This window comes from Aricia agestis, chromosome 11, assembly GCF_905147365.1.
Source record: "Aricia agestis chromosome 11, ilAriAges1.1, whole genome shotgun sequence".
Classification (NCBI taxonomy): Eukaryota; Metazoa; Arthropoda; class Insecta; order Lepidoptera; family Lycaenidae; genus Aricia; species Aricia agestis.
This window is the reverse complement of record NC_056416.1, coordinates 8,872,776-8,889,724: the sequence shown is the minus strand read 5'-3', so window position 1 is coordinate 8,889,724 and position 16,949 is coordinate 8,872,776. Positions and strand designations below refer to the sequence as shown.

Here is a 16,949-nt window from a genome sequence, read left to right as displayed (position 1 = left end):
ATCATTTTTAGGGTTCCGTACCCAAAGGGTAAAAATGGGACCCTATTACTAAGACTGATGTCTGTCCGTCTGTCTGTCTGTGTGTCTCCAGGCTGTAACTCAAGAACCGATAGCTGTATAGCTAGACTTCTGAAATTTTCACAGATTGTATATATCTGTTGCCACTATAACAGCAAATACTAAAAACAAAATAAATTAAATTAAATTTAAGGGGGGCTCTCATACAAAAACATGATTTATTGCTTGATATCAATAAAGGCAACACATAGGCATTTGAAATATTCACGAAACACTCAGTTGTATTTGTACTTTACTAATTAATAATAAAATTTATATAAATTAAATAATTAATTCAAGAAGCCCCAAGCGGCCACATCGGCCGCGATAACAGTAGATAAGCTATTGTGTCTCGTTATTCCACGATCAATGGGTTAAGGGGAGCTCCCATACAAACACAATTTTCAGCCTATTTTTGCTCTATTATTGAACGGAACCTTTCGTGTGCGAGTCCAACTCGCACTATGCCAATTTTATTATTAAATAATTGACAAGGTAATGACCACTATGAACTTCGATTTAACCCATCAATCCCCAAGAGGCAGCCGGCTGCCGCATAACAATTAAAAATCTATTGTGTCTGCCATACCCACGATGGAGGTGCTACAGACAATATTGGTTTGTTGTTTTAACATTTAACACACTTTTAATTTTAAATATATATTACATTATCTACAAATATAACTGATATCAGACAAAATTAAATAATAATTTCAGTATCACCCAGCTCCTCATCCGAAGGTAGATTAATAGTTGATGGATCCACATAATTAGGACTAATTGGAGGTAATCCAGCCTTTTCACGGCGATGAAGTTCTAAGTAAGCCTCGCGTTGTGCCCAATCTCTCAAGTGTACGTCCGGAGCGTATGCCCAAGCGAAACCTCCAAACACAATACACATGGTGATGGAGAAAAAGTATGAAGCATGGTGGGCACTATCGTCCTCTTCCTTGCTGGTGTAATCAAAGCCGTAGCTAACCCAATTTTTATCTTGAGGTGTTGTATCGCATGTTGTTGTAGCAGTATCACTATTTTTCTTGGACGTAGAAATGTTGCGACTGTTTCGTAGCAAGTGGTTGAAGACACTTCTTTGCACAATAGGCATGTGACGTAATTTTATCAAAGCCGCCATTATTATTGCAGCTATGCAATATTTATTGACTGTATGCCACTATTCGTTTTTGGAAAAGAAATGAGTGATTATGAAACAGGGCGAGTTAAATTTTTCGAACAAAAATGTTGAATTATTCGTGACATTGACGTGAGACCATAGACCTTTTTTTTTTTTTTTAATTCGTCCATAGATTTTTTTTCATTCGTCCCGGTCGGGACAGGCACAGGGAGCGTTGCCCATACAGCCATCATAATACAATATTAGAGACCATAGACATTAAGCGCCTGATACACGATTTAAAACGGCTTACGGGGATTGGATAGATTGTGCATGAATAGGATGTCTCTTGGCTCGCAACCAGTTCGACAAGGCTTTAAATAAAACAACTATAGGTCTACCAGAATCTGATGGCAAAAAGTGAGAACATAACTTGACTCCAGCAATACCAGGGTAATGAGGAGCAAAACTGCCTTTTTATCCCGATAGGCGTCGCATCGTCGACTGACCGTAATTTGACATTAGAGCTGTCAAATCCAATACATTTTTTGTAAACAAGAGTATTATTTATCAATTTTCGTAAAATGCCTCAATGTTGTGCTTTGAGTTTTAAAAACTGGAGAGTTCATATATTTCCCAAAGACCCAAAGTGAAGAAAAAGTGGGAAAATGCCTTGTGAATAAAGAATTTCAAAGAAAGAATATGGCACGCTTAAGTTCACTTCATTTCACAGAAGATGAATTTTGAAATTTTGAAGGAAGTAAATACACAGGTAAGTTGTGAAATTATGATGTCTAGCCTAAGCCAAACTTATTATTTCCTAGACATGCCTCTTACAAACAAACCAATAACAAATTATAACATATATTTTCAGATGCTGAGCCATAAGAAACATTTTTAAGAAATACATACAGAGCTTCTGTTGTCTTACTGTTTATTAGCATAATTATGCAAGATCTATATGTGATTGACAAATAATGGGAATAGGCTATCTTATGATTATGTTTGCTAATAGAAAAGTTACTGTAAGGATTCCGCAGCTTGTTGTACCACAGTTGCAGCAAGTACTAAAATGTGTTTGAATACTGAGAGGATTATAGGATTAACCAATAGCAAGTCAAATATTTTTTATGTTTCATGTGTTGTAACTTTAGAGAATGTTTTATGAAAAATAAATAAAAGCTGATATCAATGATTGTTTGGTTTATTACATTTAAATAATTTTTATACAATTATTTTTCAAAAACTGCTGGTTCAAGATAGTGGATGTAAGCCATGAATGGCCATGACACAGACATATTGTTATTCAGTAAAGACTGAATCGACCGACTTGACTTCTTGACTGTACTACTGTACTGTACTACTTAGACTTTGACTAGACTTTAGACCTGACTGACCTGACGATATAGAAATAATTGTATTAAAGAATATTGTTTTCCCGCCATAATATTATACTCGACACTAGCCATGGTTATAGCCGAAGTGCCATTTAAGAAAAAGAAAGAAAGAAAGGCAATGGGCGAACTAAATGTCAATAACTGTCAAATGATAATTGGATGACACATTTCTTAAAACCAAGCTGAAGAAAAGTCTGTCTGTGTATTTTTCAACAATTTTAATAATAACCAGTGATTATTATTCTATATATTATAAACGGATTTAGATTTTAGTAATATAAACATTAAGATTTAAAATACAGCTTACAAATTTTGTTAAGATGGTTGTTAGGCAATACAACGAAGAGTTAAAATACTTAGAAAAGATTAATCCTCATTGTTGGAAAATCAAGAAAGGTTTCCAACCAAACATGAACGTAGAAGGCGTATTTTATGTGAATAACACTTTAGAAAAGCTAATGCTTGACGAGTTGAAAAACTCCTGTCGTCCAGGCATGGCAGGGGGTTTTCTTCCTGGAGTGAAGCAAATAGCCAATGTTGCGGCATTACCTGGAATCGTCGGTCGGTCCATCGGTCTCCCTGATATACATTCGGGATATGGATTTGCTATAGGTGATTATTACTTTGTTTTTCATTACCTACAGGTAATTCAGCATCACAAAATGGAATGTTTCAAATTATTGCTCAACAATAACTTTAATTTACTATACCTTTAAAATGTATTAATAATTTACAAATACAAAGATATTTGCAGAATGTAGTTTAAAGCTGGTAGTAATTACTTATACTAAAGAACATGTCATGGATTTTAAATTGGATACATTTGATTGTATCACTAAATAACTATTATATTTTTCAGGTAATATGGCAGCATTTGATATGTCTGATAACAAATCTATTGTTTCGCCTGGAGGGGTGGGTTTTGATATTAATTGTGGTGTCAGATTGTTGAGGACAAACTTATATGAAAAAGATATTCAACCAGTGAAGGTAATGTTTCCTATAATTATTATTTACCTGTTAAGAAACTAAATAAAACTATTTTTGATTTCTTTATTTCGAAAATGTAATTTGATATTAGTAATTTGATATTAAAGGTTTACTGAAAGCAAATTATTTCTTTTAGGAACAATTAGCTCAAAGTTTATTTGATCATATTCCTGTCGGAGTAGGCTCCAAGGGCATAATACCAATGAATGCTCGCGATTTGGAGGAAGCTTTGGAAATGGGCATGGACTGGTCCCTGCGTGAAGGTTATGTTTGGGCCGAGGACAAAGAGCATTGTGAAGAATATGGACGCATGTTGAATGCAGATCCTTCTAAAGTTAGTTTAAGAGCTAAGAAGAGAGGTCTCCCACAGCTGGGGACACTAGGGGCAGGCAACCACTATGCTGAGATACAAGTTGTAGATGAGATCTATGACAAATTCGCAGCAGGGAAAATGGGCCTGGAAAAGGTAGGCCAAGTGTGTGTAATGATACACTCTGGTAGCAGAGGATTTGGACACCAGGTTGCCACCGATGCTCTGGTGCAAATGGAGAAAGCTATGAAGAGGGATCAAATTGATGTCAACGATAGACAGCTAGCGTGTGCCAGAATCAATTCAGTTGAAGGTCAAGACTACTTGAAGGCAATGGCTGCTGCGGCCAATTTTGCTTGGGTGAATCGGAGTTCAATGACCTTCCTTACTAGACAAGCTTTTGCCAAGCAATTCAAAATGGCCCCTGACGATTTGGACATGCATGTCATTTATGATGTGTCACATAATATTGCCAAGATAGAAGAGCATGTTGTAGATGGGAAAGCAAAAACATTACTAGTCCACAGGAAGGTAAATGAGTATATTTTTATCAATCAAAAAGTTAGCATGCAATTTGTAACAATAATTTTCCTGTTACTCGCATTTTAGGAATGTTGACTATGTACATTTTGATTTAATTTGTAGGTTTGTATAGATACAAATCTATTTTTAGCCATGTATGTCTGAAATAATGGAATAAATGTAAAGTCTGCAATAATGGAATGAACTTAAAGTTATATAACTATATGTTGTACTCAGGGTTCAACGAGGGCCTTCCCACCTCACCACCCTATGATACCAGTAGATTACCAGCTCACTGGACAACCTGTGCTCATTGGTGGTTCAATGGGAACCTGCAGCTATGTACTAACCGGTACTCACCAGGGCATGACCGAAACTTTTGGATCTACTTGCCATGGGGCTGTAAGTAAAACTGTTATGACTATAGCTTCTAAAACAAATGTGTTATATATTTAAGTACCAAACTTGTATTATAGGCTGCAGTGTGTTGGGTACAAGGTAGCCTTCTCAGGAAAAAAAGCCTATTTTGCTTTCATTTGAATAATTTTTTTTTCAGGGACGCGCACTTTCTCGCGCGAAATCAAGGCGTAATATTGATTACAAAGAAGTGCTGAATAAGCTTGAAAACATGGGAATTTCCATAAGAGTCGCATCACCTAAGTTGGTTATGGAAGAGGCACCTGAATCTTACAAAAACGTAACAGATGTTGTTAATACTTGTCATGCGGCAGGTATAAGTAAAAAGACTGTAAAATTACGACCCATAGCCGTAATCAAAGGTTAAACTTAAGCCATAACAATTGTTTTTATATTTATTTTTTATTTCATCAGCTGGTATACTTAATAAATGTTTTATGACATTTTTTAATTTAATTTACCTTTCTAGTCCTGGTTCCTTAGAACATTTTTTTATTACTATTAAAGTAATTTTTTCGTGAGTAGCTTCATTTTGATAAGACGAACAACAAATTTCTCTGCGAAAATTCTCGAAAGTGGTAGCTAACAGAGATAGAAAGGATTTAATGGTTAAGGATATTTCGATTTGATGGTCCTAATTCCTAAATTATATAACTACTTAGCGGTCGGTTGTCGATTACCGCTGCAAAAAACGGTCAGGAAAATGATTCCCAGGTTAATTCACAGACACCGATACCATGGACGACCGCAACGCAGTCTATACACAGGCTGCACAGATTGTCTTCCTCCACCTGCCTCCTGTGCACCTCGCCATGATGACGCCCACTTCGCAACGGGCCGTGCAGCAGAAATCGTAATATTTTAATTTCGCCATAACTTCAAATCCAAATGTCCAATTTTAATCATTCATTAAAGACCACAATATTATTATCTTACTAGATGTCCCGCGCGGCTTCGCCCGCGTAAATTAGGAATTTTACGGAAACCGTACATTTTCCCATAATAAATAACTCTTATGTCCCTACTCCCTTCACTTGGTTTACTCTATACCTGTGCCAAATATTGCCATAAAAATTGCTCCAGTAGTTCGTAATTTCTAATATTTCCTCCGTGTTTCCCACATTTTCCTGAGTTTCTTCGGTCGTATAAGTCTTAAAGTGATAATATATAGCCTTATAGTCTTACTCGATAAATTAGCTATCTAACACTGAAATAAGTTTTTAAATCGGACCATTTTAACCGCAGAACGAGTTCTACGGAACTATGTTGAATTGAAGTGGCGGTGATGAGAAGTCAGGCCGAGGTCCCTGGTGACAAGGGACGCCTCCAAGCCAACAACAGATATAAAGAACGTTGACGGGGTAGCGCGGTGGGCCACCGGTGGTGCACGCGGCGGTGAAGAAAGCGGCAAAAGTTTGGCAGGTGGCCTCCAGCCGCCCCCCAATCTTTGCCGCCCGGGGCACGTGCACCCCCCCTAGATCCGGGCCTGCCCCCCCCCCCCACTTATACAAACAAAGTTTTCCTCTTTATTACAATAGTGTAGAATGTAGATTAATGTATCATTATATAAAAAATCTGCTGGCTAGGGTTCCGTTTTAGGTTTCCGTAGTGAAGAAGGCCTTGTTGATACGAAAACGCGTTGATACGAAGACGTGAAACAGCGCTTGCGCTGTGTTGCGCTTGCCGAGTGAGTGAGTTTACCGGAGGCCTTATTCAATTAAGCGTTGTACTATCAGAGAAGTTGATTCCTAGGCAGATGGCGGACCGTAATTTATCAAACCCATCCGACCGATCACAGCTAACACTGACATAATATTAAGTCGACCACTTGAGGTAGGTCCGTCAACTGCCTAGGAATCAATTTCCTCGATGGTACATAGTGTTAGATAGTTTAATTAAAGTTTGTTTCCTGTTTTATAACTGTATAATTCGTCTATGTTTATAACTTTAAAATAAAAACTCTAAAATTGTAACAACATATATTTCAGTGTATGGTAACTAAAAATCACTAACAATGTATTAATACTGCATTAATTTGTTCATAATAATTATACCTTACAGGGAATGGCAATGTTTATATTATTTTTAATTTATCTGCTAAAATGACAAGAAGTGCTGTGCCAAGGAAGAACAATCCAGATGGAAGCACTGCAGTTGAGTAGTCGGCTTCTTCTGAAAATTCAACGATAAAACATTGGTGATATTACAACAGAAGTCAAAGATACAAGACACGTATGACGTATCTTAACTTAACTTAACTCTTAACTATCTTACCACGAGGCCAGACTGACGTGGTGTGAAGCGTCCATAGATATTATTATTATATTATTAATATTACTTTCAGTAAGGTGAGAAGTATAAGACTATATTATATAATTCCTATCTTCCCATCTGATGCTGATTTTATACTGCTTTAATTGAGTAAATTTTTTACAATTTATGAAATCGAGGGGAAATAAAATAATACGAACTCATACTTGCCTTTTGCTTCACTTTCAATTTTTTCTTCGGTCGACCACCCTGTGCATCTTTCCAGAGCTTTCTCCCAACGGGCTCGACGAATTTCACGCGCTGTTGATTGAAAAAATATAAAATTTGGCTTGACACTATTCGCAATTAGAAAAAGCATTACACGGATAGTAGATTTTTTTTTCAAGTAAACAAAAGATAAGATACAAGGTAACGATGCGATGGGATGTATTTTTTTAAAGGATCCATTTAAAACTCAGCTTTATTTAGTACACAAGAAGTTACACATTGAATTGAGAGACTCGTTCCAATTAACAATAGTATATTTTAAAATGCATCATGCTGTAAGTAAGCATTTACTTCTTTACCATACAGTAGGATTCTACTTATAGAAAAAAAAATACCGTCAGAGGAGATGGCAGGAATGAAAGTGTCAGAGGGCGGGCTGGGCGTGGTCGCGGGCCACACGTGCAGCGCCGCCCCCGCCACCATCGCCGCGCCAAGCGCCGTGCTCTCCATCATCAGTGGCCGAATCTGACGACATCAGAGAATACGGCTTAAAGGCAGGTTATCCCAAATTCTCTTTTCTAGAATAAGCAATTTTTAAAGAAAGCGTCATTCAAAAAAACGGAAGAATACATGTAAGTATAGATAGGTACATCTTTTAAACTAGTGACTTTATTGGTTAGAAACACAATACAGATAATTTCACTCGATAAAAAAATTATCGGAAACAACGACGATTTCCAAAACATTTTGAGTTTTATAGGTTCTTGTAAGTACAAGGACTCAATCAAAAAATAATTTTGACAGTTCGATTACTATTAAAATTTTACAGGATATTGATTGGATAGGTATTAGGTACATGTTTAGTTATAATATTTTTCGATTCAATATCGACGAGAAATACTGCTTGCGCGCATTACGCCTGACGCCAGTCGCATTAGTGTCCATAGAAACTTGCGCGGCGGGATAACCTGCCCTTAAAGATAATACAGTAGACCGTAATAAGTAAGGCGAGGACTTATTTCAATCCAAAAGGATGACCTTATACACAACCAAAGCCCAAGCGTATACGCATCGCAATAAGATGCATTTTAGCTTAGCATAAAATTATTGTAGTTACTAGGGGCGGATCTTCTTTATTTTTCATGTTTTTCACCGACTTCCAAAAACGAGGAGGTTATACGTTCGGCTGTGGATATATTTTTTTTTAATATCTTTGGAAATAAATATTAAGAAACAAAATAGTTCGGTTCAGACGTTTTTAATATAGATTCACTAACAAATTATTCAAATAAAATGTATATTATGAATTATCCTAGTTAGGTAAGAAATACTTATATTTCGATGATAAAGATTTTTGTCGGAGGTGAGTTTGTAAATTAATTACAGCCAAAGTATTACGTTTTATTAAAATGGTTATGATTTAAACCCTTTTAAATATTGTGCTTTATATCTCATATTTTATATCTCATTTATATCTCATATTTCGTTATTATATTTAAACTAGGTAAACCGGGAGTCAAAAAATAACAAAATGGGTTTTGTCCTCGCCTTTATCCGACAAACGTTTCGCACGGCCGTGTCGGATTACTTTATTATAGAGTACAGCCTTTTTACACATTACATTAAAATCATAATTATAAGGTTTTATCTTTACTACAAATAATTTTTCTCAAGTTAGGTACTTATCAGCGAGCTGTAACCATAACCGTTGCATGCATTGTAGCAAAAAAAAAAATACGTGCCTAATCAAATTTAAAATAAAAAAAACATGTTTATGTACCTAAATAATGTGTTATGCTGTCAGATTACAAGGGGCACCGGATTAGCCAGGGGCTGGACTATTTCGTAAAATAAATAATATTATTAGTACTTACCACGGGTATCCCGAGCACGTCAGCCTGCATCTGCATGAGCGCGGTGTTCTGCGCCATGCCGCCGTCGGCGAGGAGGCGGCGCAGAGGGGCGGCGTCGCGCGCCATCGCGTCAGCCACGCTCCGCGCCTGCTGACACACCGCCGCCAGCGCCGCGCGGACCACGTGACACGCGCTAGTGCTGCTGCTTAGACCGCACATCACTCTGCGGACATACCAAACTTGGCAATATCCTCTCAGAATCATAAGGTCTTTAATTATTATTGATTGACATTAATGTCTCAAGTTATTGAGAGGTGACAACTTTTTTTATTAATACATTTGCATTCATTAATCATCTAACAATATAAGTACTGTACTTAAATATGATACTGAGCACAATCTTAGTGGTAAGATCGCGTCATTAATACGGGCATTAATGAAAATTGAAATATAAGACTGTTTGCAAGCTTTTTTTAACCAGAAAGTGGCACAGACCCGCGGGCATCTTTCCTCCAGTGCGGCGAGTAGAGGCCGTTGAAGGCGGGCACGAAGCAAATGTTGCCCTCGTCGTCGTCAGACACCTCCGTCGCCAGCCGCTCTGTCTCCGATATGTCCGGGAGTATTTCCAAGTTGTCTTGGAGCCATTGTAACATATCACCTGTTGTCATTTTCATCAGGCATTAAATAAAAATAAATAAAAAATATTATATATTTTATGTTATGTAAGTATATAAAATTCTCGTGTCACAATGATAGTTACCGTACTTCTCGGAGATGGCTTTACTGACTTTTACCAAATTATATATGCATTTTCAGTAGGTCTGAGAATCGGCTACTAGGTACTTTTTATATTGTTATGTATGCACATAACAATATAAAAAGTAACAAATGCTTGTTGAATAAATAATAGTAAATTATGACAACTCGAGACTGACGGCGACCATTGTTTTTGCGACGGGATAGCGACGGACGTTGCCATGGTGCCATACTTGAGTGCCTTCAATAAAATAATATAGGCGAATTATGTTATGTGGCAAAACAACGTTTGCCGGGACAGCTAGTAAACTTAGGTAAGGTTTTGGCATTTGTTTAGTGTGCCTTATCTCTAGTGGTCTAGTGATCTATGTAAAGAAATGAATAATTCGCAAAATGCTTTGTAGTACACAATAATTATTGTCTTAGTACCTGCTATTGCAACTGATCCTTCTAAAGCATAAATTGGTGGGGCTGAGGGACCAAGTTTGTATGCCACAGTTGTCAGCAAACCATTCTCAGAATGTACTATTGACTCCCCTGAAAAAAAAAGTATTTAAAGAGTAGATAAACAAAGATATTTAGAGTTTGATAATATTAATATATTTTTTAATAATAGTTCTTAAATTATATTGTTTAATATGAACTATCGAAATTTATGGACCCCTTACCTGTGTTGTACAAAATAAAACATCCTGTACCGTATGTGCATTTAACTTGGCCAAAATTCATGCAATTTTGCCCTACAAGAGCTGCCTGCTGGTCTCCTATACACTGAAATAATAAAAAAAACTTATATAATATTATATACACCAGTTATATTCTCTTTTAGTAAAAATATTATTATATTATAATTCAACTGAAATTTTAAATAAATTATTATAACATTACCCCTGCTATTGGTGTACCAAGTAGGGAACCAGTAGCAATATATCCGTATATTTCAGCAGAACTCCTAATCTTTGGTAAAATTGACTTAGGTATATCAAAAAAGCGTAGCAATCCATCATCCCACTCCAAACTTCTTAATGACATTAGCTGTGTTCGTGATGCGTTTGTTACGTCAGTAGCATGAACTCCTCCTACATTTCCACCAGTTAGATTCTAAAATTATATTGTTATAATTATAATATTTCTTACTTCTGAAACTGTTAAAACAGTAGCATATAATATGTATTAAATAAGGACAGGTACATTGAATAGCTCTACTATATCACTGCAGAACTATTCTTATGCGAACTTAGTTGGTAAGAGGCTTATGATTTATGATAGAACAATATATGAATTTGAGCAATCTATTGATGATTGTATGCATATAATGTAATAGTTATAATAGAATTACCCATATTAGCCAAGAGTCTACAGTGCCTGCCATACATTCATTAGCAGATACGGCCCTCTTAACTTCTGTTACATTTTCTAAGAGCCACTTGAGTTTGACCGATGAGAAATATGTTGAGAGTGGTAGTCCACTGGTTCGAGTGACAGCATTTATGCATCTTTTACCTTTGTTTTTGTTAAGTTCATCAACAATTTTAGATGTACGAACATCTAACCATACTGAAAAATAGAAAACATTTTAAGTCAGAAAATTTCATTAACGCCTCCGTGGTCCAGTGGTTCAGAGCTCGGCTCTTGACTCGGAGGTCTTGGGTTCGATTCCCGCGTTGGAAACATGTTATTTCCAAGTTTGGTTAGGATAATGCAGGCTGATCACCTGATTGTCTGACAAGTAAGATGATCCATGCGTCGGATGGGCATGTAAAAAGTCGGTCCTGCGCCTGATCTCTCGCCAGTCGTGTCGGTCTGCCCACTGGGTTATGAGAGTAAAGGAATAGAGAGTGCTCTTGTGTACTGCGCACACACTTGGGCACTATAAAATTACTCCTGAGTAGCTGGCCTGGTTTCAATGAAACCAGCCACCGTCACCGAAACCGGTGTGGGAGCTATTATTATTATTATATTTAAATTATTATTACAATACCAACCTATTGCACTGTATAATGGTTTCCCTGTTCTAGAGTTCCATACTATGGTGGTCTCTCTTTGATTAGTGATACCGATTCCAACAACATCCTCCGGATTTATATCAAGCTTTCTTAAATTGTCTACAGTTACCTTTAAAAAAAAAGGTTGGTAATGATATTTTTTTCAGTACTTATAATTATTAATAACACAGTAAAATTGTTATTTATTTTTTGGGCAAATGTCCTATCAAGTAACATAGACTAAAATACAAACTTGTGACGATGAAAGACATTTAATATTATTAAAAATATTAATAAATGCTATACATAAGCAAAAAGTTTAAGCAAATATTTATGTATCTTTGTAGGAATACTTTAAGTTAGTATCCACATGTGATGGTGAAGATTAATAAAGTGATTAGTAATATAATATGATGTTTTTATTGTACAATATACTTACCTCTATACACTCCACAACGGAATGAAGAATTTCTAAAGCATCTTGTTCTACCCAACCATCTTGGGGGCTAAATCTCTTAAGGGGTAGCTGGTGGTATGTAAGTACTTCTGATGTATTAGCAGCAAAGACCTGAAAATTGGAGTGGAATTTTATTTAATAATTTTGATAAAAATATTGACTAGTAAGTATTGTTGAAGATGGTGTCGAATTCATACCAAGAATTTAACATTAGACGTTCCTTCATCAATAGCACCTATCAAAGGGCCAAATTTGCCAAATTCTCGCATAATTATTATATTTTATTAACTACATATCGATTGCTTCTGATTGGATTTTACATTATTTACGGAACAAATACAATTTGACCGCAAACTGACAAGTTCACGAAAACAAATATCAGTCAATCAAATATATCAATCAGCTGATTAACCACAGAGTGAAAAATTGGTTCGCTTATACCACAGAATATATATTAGTAGTACCAACTTCATTGAGGTAGTATAGAGTATAGACTGGAGAGAGCTTAAAGGGGGTGACAGACACGCGAGTAAGTACGCGGACTTATGACTCGACGACCTTACTCGCCTGTGTGTCACCTAAAGTTCGCGTGCTTAAAGATTGCCGCATTGACTTTTATAAGTTATATCTGTTTCCTTATTCATTGGATTGCCGCGTAAGTTCGCAGTCTTGGAAATTTGCTAAACTACTGTTAAAATTTACTGTAATTAATGAATAATGCTAACATTTTTCAGTCAAAGAAAACGTTTTTTTAATTTTAAAACTTTAATAATCAACAAAATCTCAATTTATTTTATGTTATTAAACAAAATATTAATTTATTGGTGTTCATCGATAGCTGATGCTGCTGATGTATAGTCTGTCAAGAAAGTGAAGAAATTAAAAAGTGGAAACATCGTAGTGTCATCCCTTTCATATCAATCAATCTAAGATCAATCCTGAATCAATCTAAGAAAAAAGGGATAACACTACGATGTTGCCACTTTTAAATTTCTTCACTTTCTTGACAGACTATAGACGTAGAAAATTCATTGTCCAAACTATAAATTTTCCTTGATACCATAAAGTTAATATACCTAGCGGAATAGAGCAACAATTTCGAGCTGTCAAACGAAACCGAAATCGGTTTTCATCTGTGTGAAAAATATGTACGTACGTATACACTTAAACTTTTCGATTTAGTTTTTTCTTATTAGTTTTTAAAAAGTAATATGATATTATTCCTAAATAACACAAAGCTTCTTCCGTCGACGACATGGTAACCCAGTGTACTCGTGTGTCACCGACGCGAGCCGAGTAAGTTCGCGGACTTAAAACCCGCGTACTTTAAGATCGTACGTCTGTCAGGCACTTTATATCGGTGTATAAGCGTCAAAAGCGTGTAATGTTATGTCCTACTTACTAGGACATAACAAAGGAGTCGGTCTGCATATTTCATGTAATAAAAGTGTTAATAAAGGGTTTTAGTGAACATTTAATGCTAGATATTGTTGAGTTTTGAGGTTCCGCTAAATAATAAACCATAAGAATGGCCAAAGAATGCCTCAAACACGTGGATTTAACATTAAATACGTAAGTTTTGAACAACGTTTTTTGGGCTTTTCAATCAGTATTTTATTAGGCTAAAAAGATAATTTTTAAGTTTATTAATCCCTTATTCGTGCTATATAAGGCATTAGTGCTAAAAATGTCACATCAATTAAAATTTGGCTATAAAAATTGCATAGCTTCTAAAATAATTAAATTTTTAAATAATTGGTCAAAATATAAATCGGATATCGATGTTAGAGTCCAGAACCCTTCTTATTTTATTTATTGTTTTTATTTATCTTTTATGCCCAGGAAAATTGAAATCAGCATGAAATCAGCGCCTAAAATACCTACATTATACAGCAGAAAATATTCAAATTGTCAATGAACTTTGAGAAAGAAGAAAAAGAAATCAGTCAGTGCCCATAAGCAATGATTTACTGATACAAAAATCCACATAAATTAAAACATTTCTGTTTTACTAACTAATTTATTATGAAACAAATAAAGCAATGGTTACTGAACAAATAAACGTGTTTGTTATACTTAATTTATAATAAATATAGTATAAAATTTCAGTGATTGAATTGACGATTCCCATCCCTAGCCTGTATGTTTAGAAACGAATGTTGTCAGCACACCCTGCGTCACGGTCAGAAAAAGATGACCGCTTCTGACGTCAAAAGCGAGAGCCGCCTTCTAGAATTTTCCACTAGTGTTGTGCTTATGATGATGCTATCGATAAATGTGATTGTAGTGGATACTTAAATTAGAAATAAAATTACAATAAATTACAAAGTAACGCTTTCCTATCTGTCTGTCTGCTACGACATTTAGATGAAATTGTATGCGTGTAAAGGGGATGGGATATCGATCTACTATTGAAAATCTATATTTGCAGTAGGTTATATATTTAAACAACTCAATTATTTACAAATCTTTTGGTCCATAAAACATAGAAAATAAAGAAGAAATGGAAAGTTAATGTTGCTAATCCAAAAATAATTGTAACTATGACGGAAACCCGCAAGAGCCCAATAATTATAATTTACGTTTGTGATACTTTCAAGCTAATTCAAACTCAGTTGATAATTTATTTGATGTAATAAGAAATATCGCGGAAAGGTTTCAGCAGATGGCACTATTAGCACATACAGTAGGTAAATAATCCGATCGTTTTGCACCATAGTTAATATACCTAGCAGAATAGAGAAACAAAGGCCTGAGCAAGAGAGATGTCACTATCAGTAACACTGCGTGGTAAAAAGAGACGTGTGATACATGACAGCAGCATTCTTTTTTTGACGTCCAGTCGGCACGTGTCGCACGTTGACAATTTAATCTCATAGAATTCATGTTCAATCATGCTTGTCTAAGTGTATAGGTACATACACATATTTTTCACACAGATGAAAACCAATTTCAGTTTCGTTTGACAGTTCGAGATTGTTGCTCTATTTCGCTGGGTATATTAACTTTATGTGTTGCACACGTCATACTCAGTGGGGAGTGGGGGCTGGGGGGTGATCATGTGAAAGAGTGATGTTGTGTTTTTGTATTATTTTCCTAAAATTGTGTTAACCGAGTTTTTAATATGAAATATTGATAGGTTATTAGCCATTAGATATTCGTTATCGTGAAGAAATGTAGGAAAGTGGTGCAATATCCAGAAACGTGCTATTTTGTGTTCCCTCCAATACTCCATCGAAAGTTTCAGTAAAGCATATAATATATAGGTACCACTTTACTGAATAAACTGACTTGACTTCTTGACTGTATTAACTTTTACTTTGACTAGACTCATAAAGTTAATATACCTAGGGGAATAGAGAAACAAAGGCCTGAGCAAGAGAAATATCAGTTGTCACTATCAGTACTTAACACAGGTAACATGACAGCAGAATTTTTTTATGACGTCCAGTCGGCACGTGACGCACGTTGACAATTTAATCTCATAGAAATCATGTTCAATCATGCTTGCGTGAGTGTATACGTACACATATTTTTACACACAGATGAAACCAATTTCGGTTTCGTTTGACAGCTCGTGATTGTTGCTCTATTCTTTATAACTAGACTTTAGATCTGACAATTTAGAAAAATGATGCCTAAAATTGTATCAAAGAATATTGTTTTCCCGCCTGGATAAAAATACCTACTCAACACTGCCCATCAGCCATGGTTAAATAGCCGAAGAGCCATAATAAGAAAAAAAAAATCTGTGTCTTGTCAGTTGTCAGTGTCAAAAGTCTAAAACAAAAATATTACGGTGCGGATAAGCGGTACCGTATCGGTATTTTATTTTTGTAAAGTTATAATGAGTCATAATGTCCTCTGAGCTTAAATTTGAAATATACGATAGTACTAAATTAGTGAAATGTATTTCAAAGGATACAAACCCGTCACAGTTTACAGACTTTTTGAAATCGTTAGATGATTTTCGACTGGAAGTGAACAATTTTTTATCAAACAGAATAAGCGCAAACGGGGTTTCTGGTAAGTGTTCTTAATTCGTATAACTTGTTTCCTTCTTTGTTATATTCTTGTCCCATGACTTTCCCATTTCCGCAACTTCTAATAATCCAATCAGGCCGCAAGGGAACGGAGACTCATAACTTGTTTGCTGTGTTTTTAGTGTGCTTTTTGTACTTACCAACAATTGTCAGTTATTTTACTTCGGTTTCAACGATTGTGATCCCGGATTAGAAGTCCGGTCAGAAATGAAATTGCTATTTGGCAAAGTAAAACTGCTGGTAGGCGTAAGCTATTAAGTCCATGAAAATGTGCATGTTTTTTAAGCTTCTCATGTTTTGTTGGGTTTTCTCATGCACTAATTAACATGTTCTGTGTAACAATTTATTAACAAGAGACCTCATTAAAAACTACAAATTCAATATTCTTGAGTATAATATGGAATAACCATGGGCATACCCAGGATTTTAGATAGAGGTTATCATGAAAATTTACTTTTATTAATCTGACTAAAAAGATATTTTGTTTCCTATACTTTTTTTTTTGTGCAGAGTAGGTAACACATTTTTAATTACTACTTGCCAGGAAAATTTATGTTTATTCTATCTTTTTCG

General features: G+C 35.6%; 3 protein-coding genes across 3 annotated transcripts; 1 reads left to right on the top strand and 2 right to left on the bottom strand.

Moving 5' to 3' along the window:
• Window positions 1-676: 676 nt before the first annotated feature.
• Window positions 677-1,306, bottom strand: LOC121731686 (NADH dehydrogenase [ubiquinone] 1 beta subcomplex subunit 11, mitochondrial). The gene has a single exon (XM_042121258.1). It carries the CDS (start codon window positions 1,187-1,189, stop codon window positions 758-760), a length of 432 nt encoding a protein of 143 aa, XP_041977192.1. The 5' UTR covers window positions 1,190-1,306; the 3' UTR covers window positions 677-757.
• Window positions 1,307-2,749: 1,443 nt separating this feature from the next.
• On the top strand, window positions 2,750-5,244 carry LOC121731673 (RNA-splicing ligase RtcB homolog). The gene is made up of 5 exons (XM_042121237.1): window positions 2,750-3,177; window positions 3,425-3,555; window positions 3,692-4,396; window positions 4,625-4,789; window positions 4,944-5,244. The coding sequence occupies exons 1-5, from the start codon at window positions 2,886-2,888 to the stop codon at window positions 5,169-5,171; spliced, it is 1,521 nt and encodes a 506-aa protein (XP_041977171.1). The 5' UTR covers window positions 2,750-2,885; the 3' UTR covers window positions 5,172-5,244.
• A 1,524-nt stretch (window positions 5,245-6,768) lies between these two features.
• LOC121731672 (glycerol kinase-like) lies at window positions 6,769-12,687 on the bottom strand. Its single transcript, XM_042121235.1, has 12 exons — window positions 12,531-12,687; window positions 12,316-12,444; window positions 11,877-12,006; window positions 11,231-11,448; window positions 10,780-10,992; window positions 10,560-10,662; window positions 10,321-10,428; window positions 9,631-9,793; window positions 9,157-9,358; window positions 7,678-7,807; window positions 7,286-7,375; window positions 6,769-6,976 (listed from the first exon to the last, which is right to left on the bottom strand). The coding sequence occupies exons 1-12, from the start codon at window positions 12,600-12,602 to the stop codon at window positions 6,879-6,881; spliced, it is 1,656 nt and encodes a 551-aa protein (XP_041977169.1). The 5' UTR covers window positions 12,603-12,687; the 3' UTR covers window positions 6,769-6,878.
• Window positions 12,688-16,949: the final 4,262 nt, after the last annotated feature.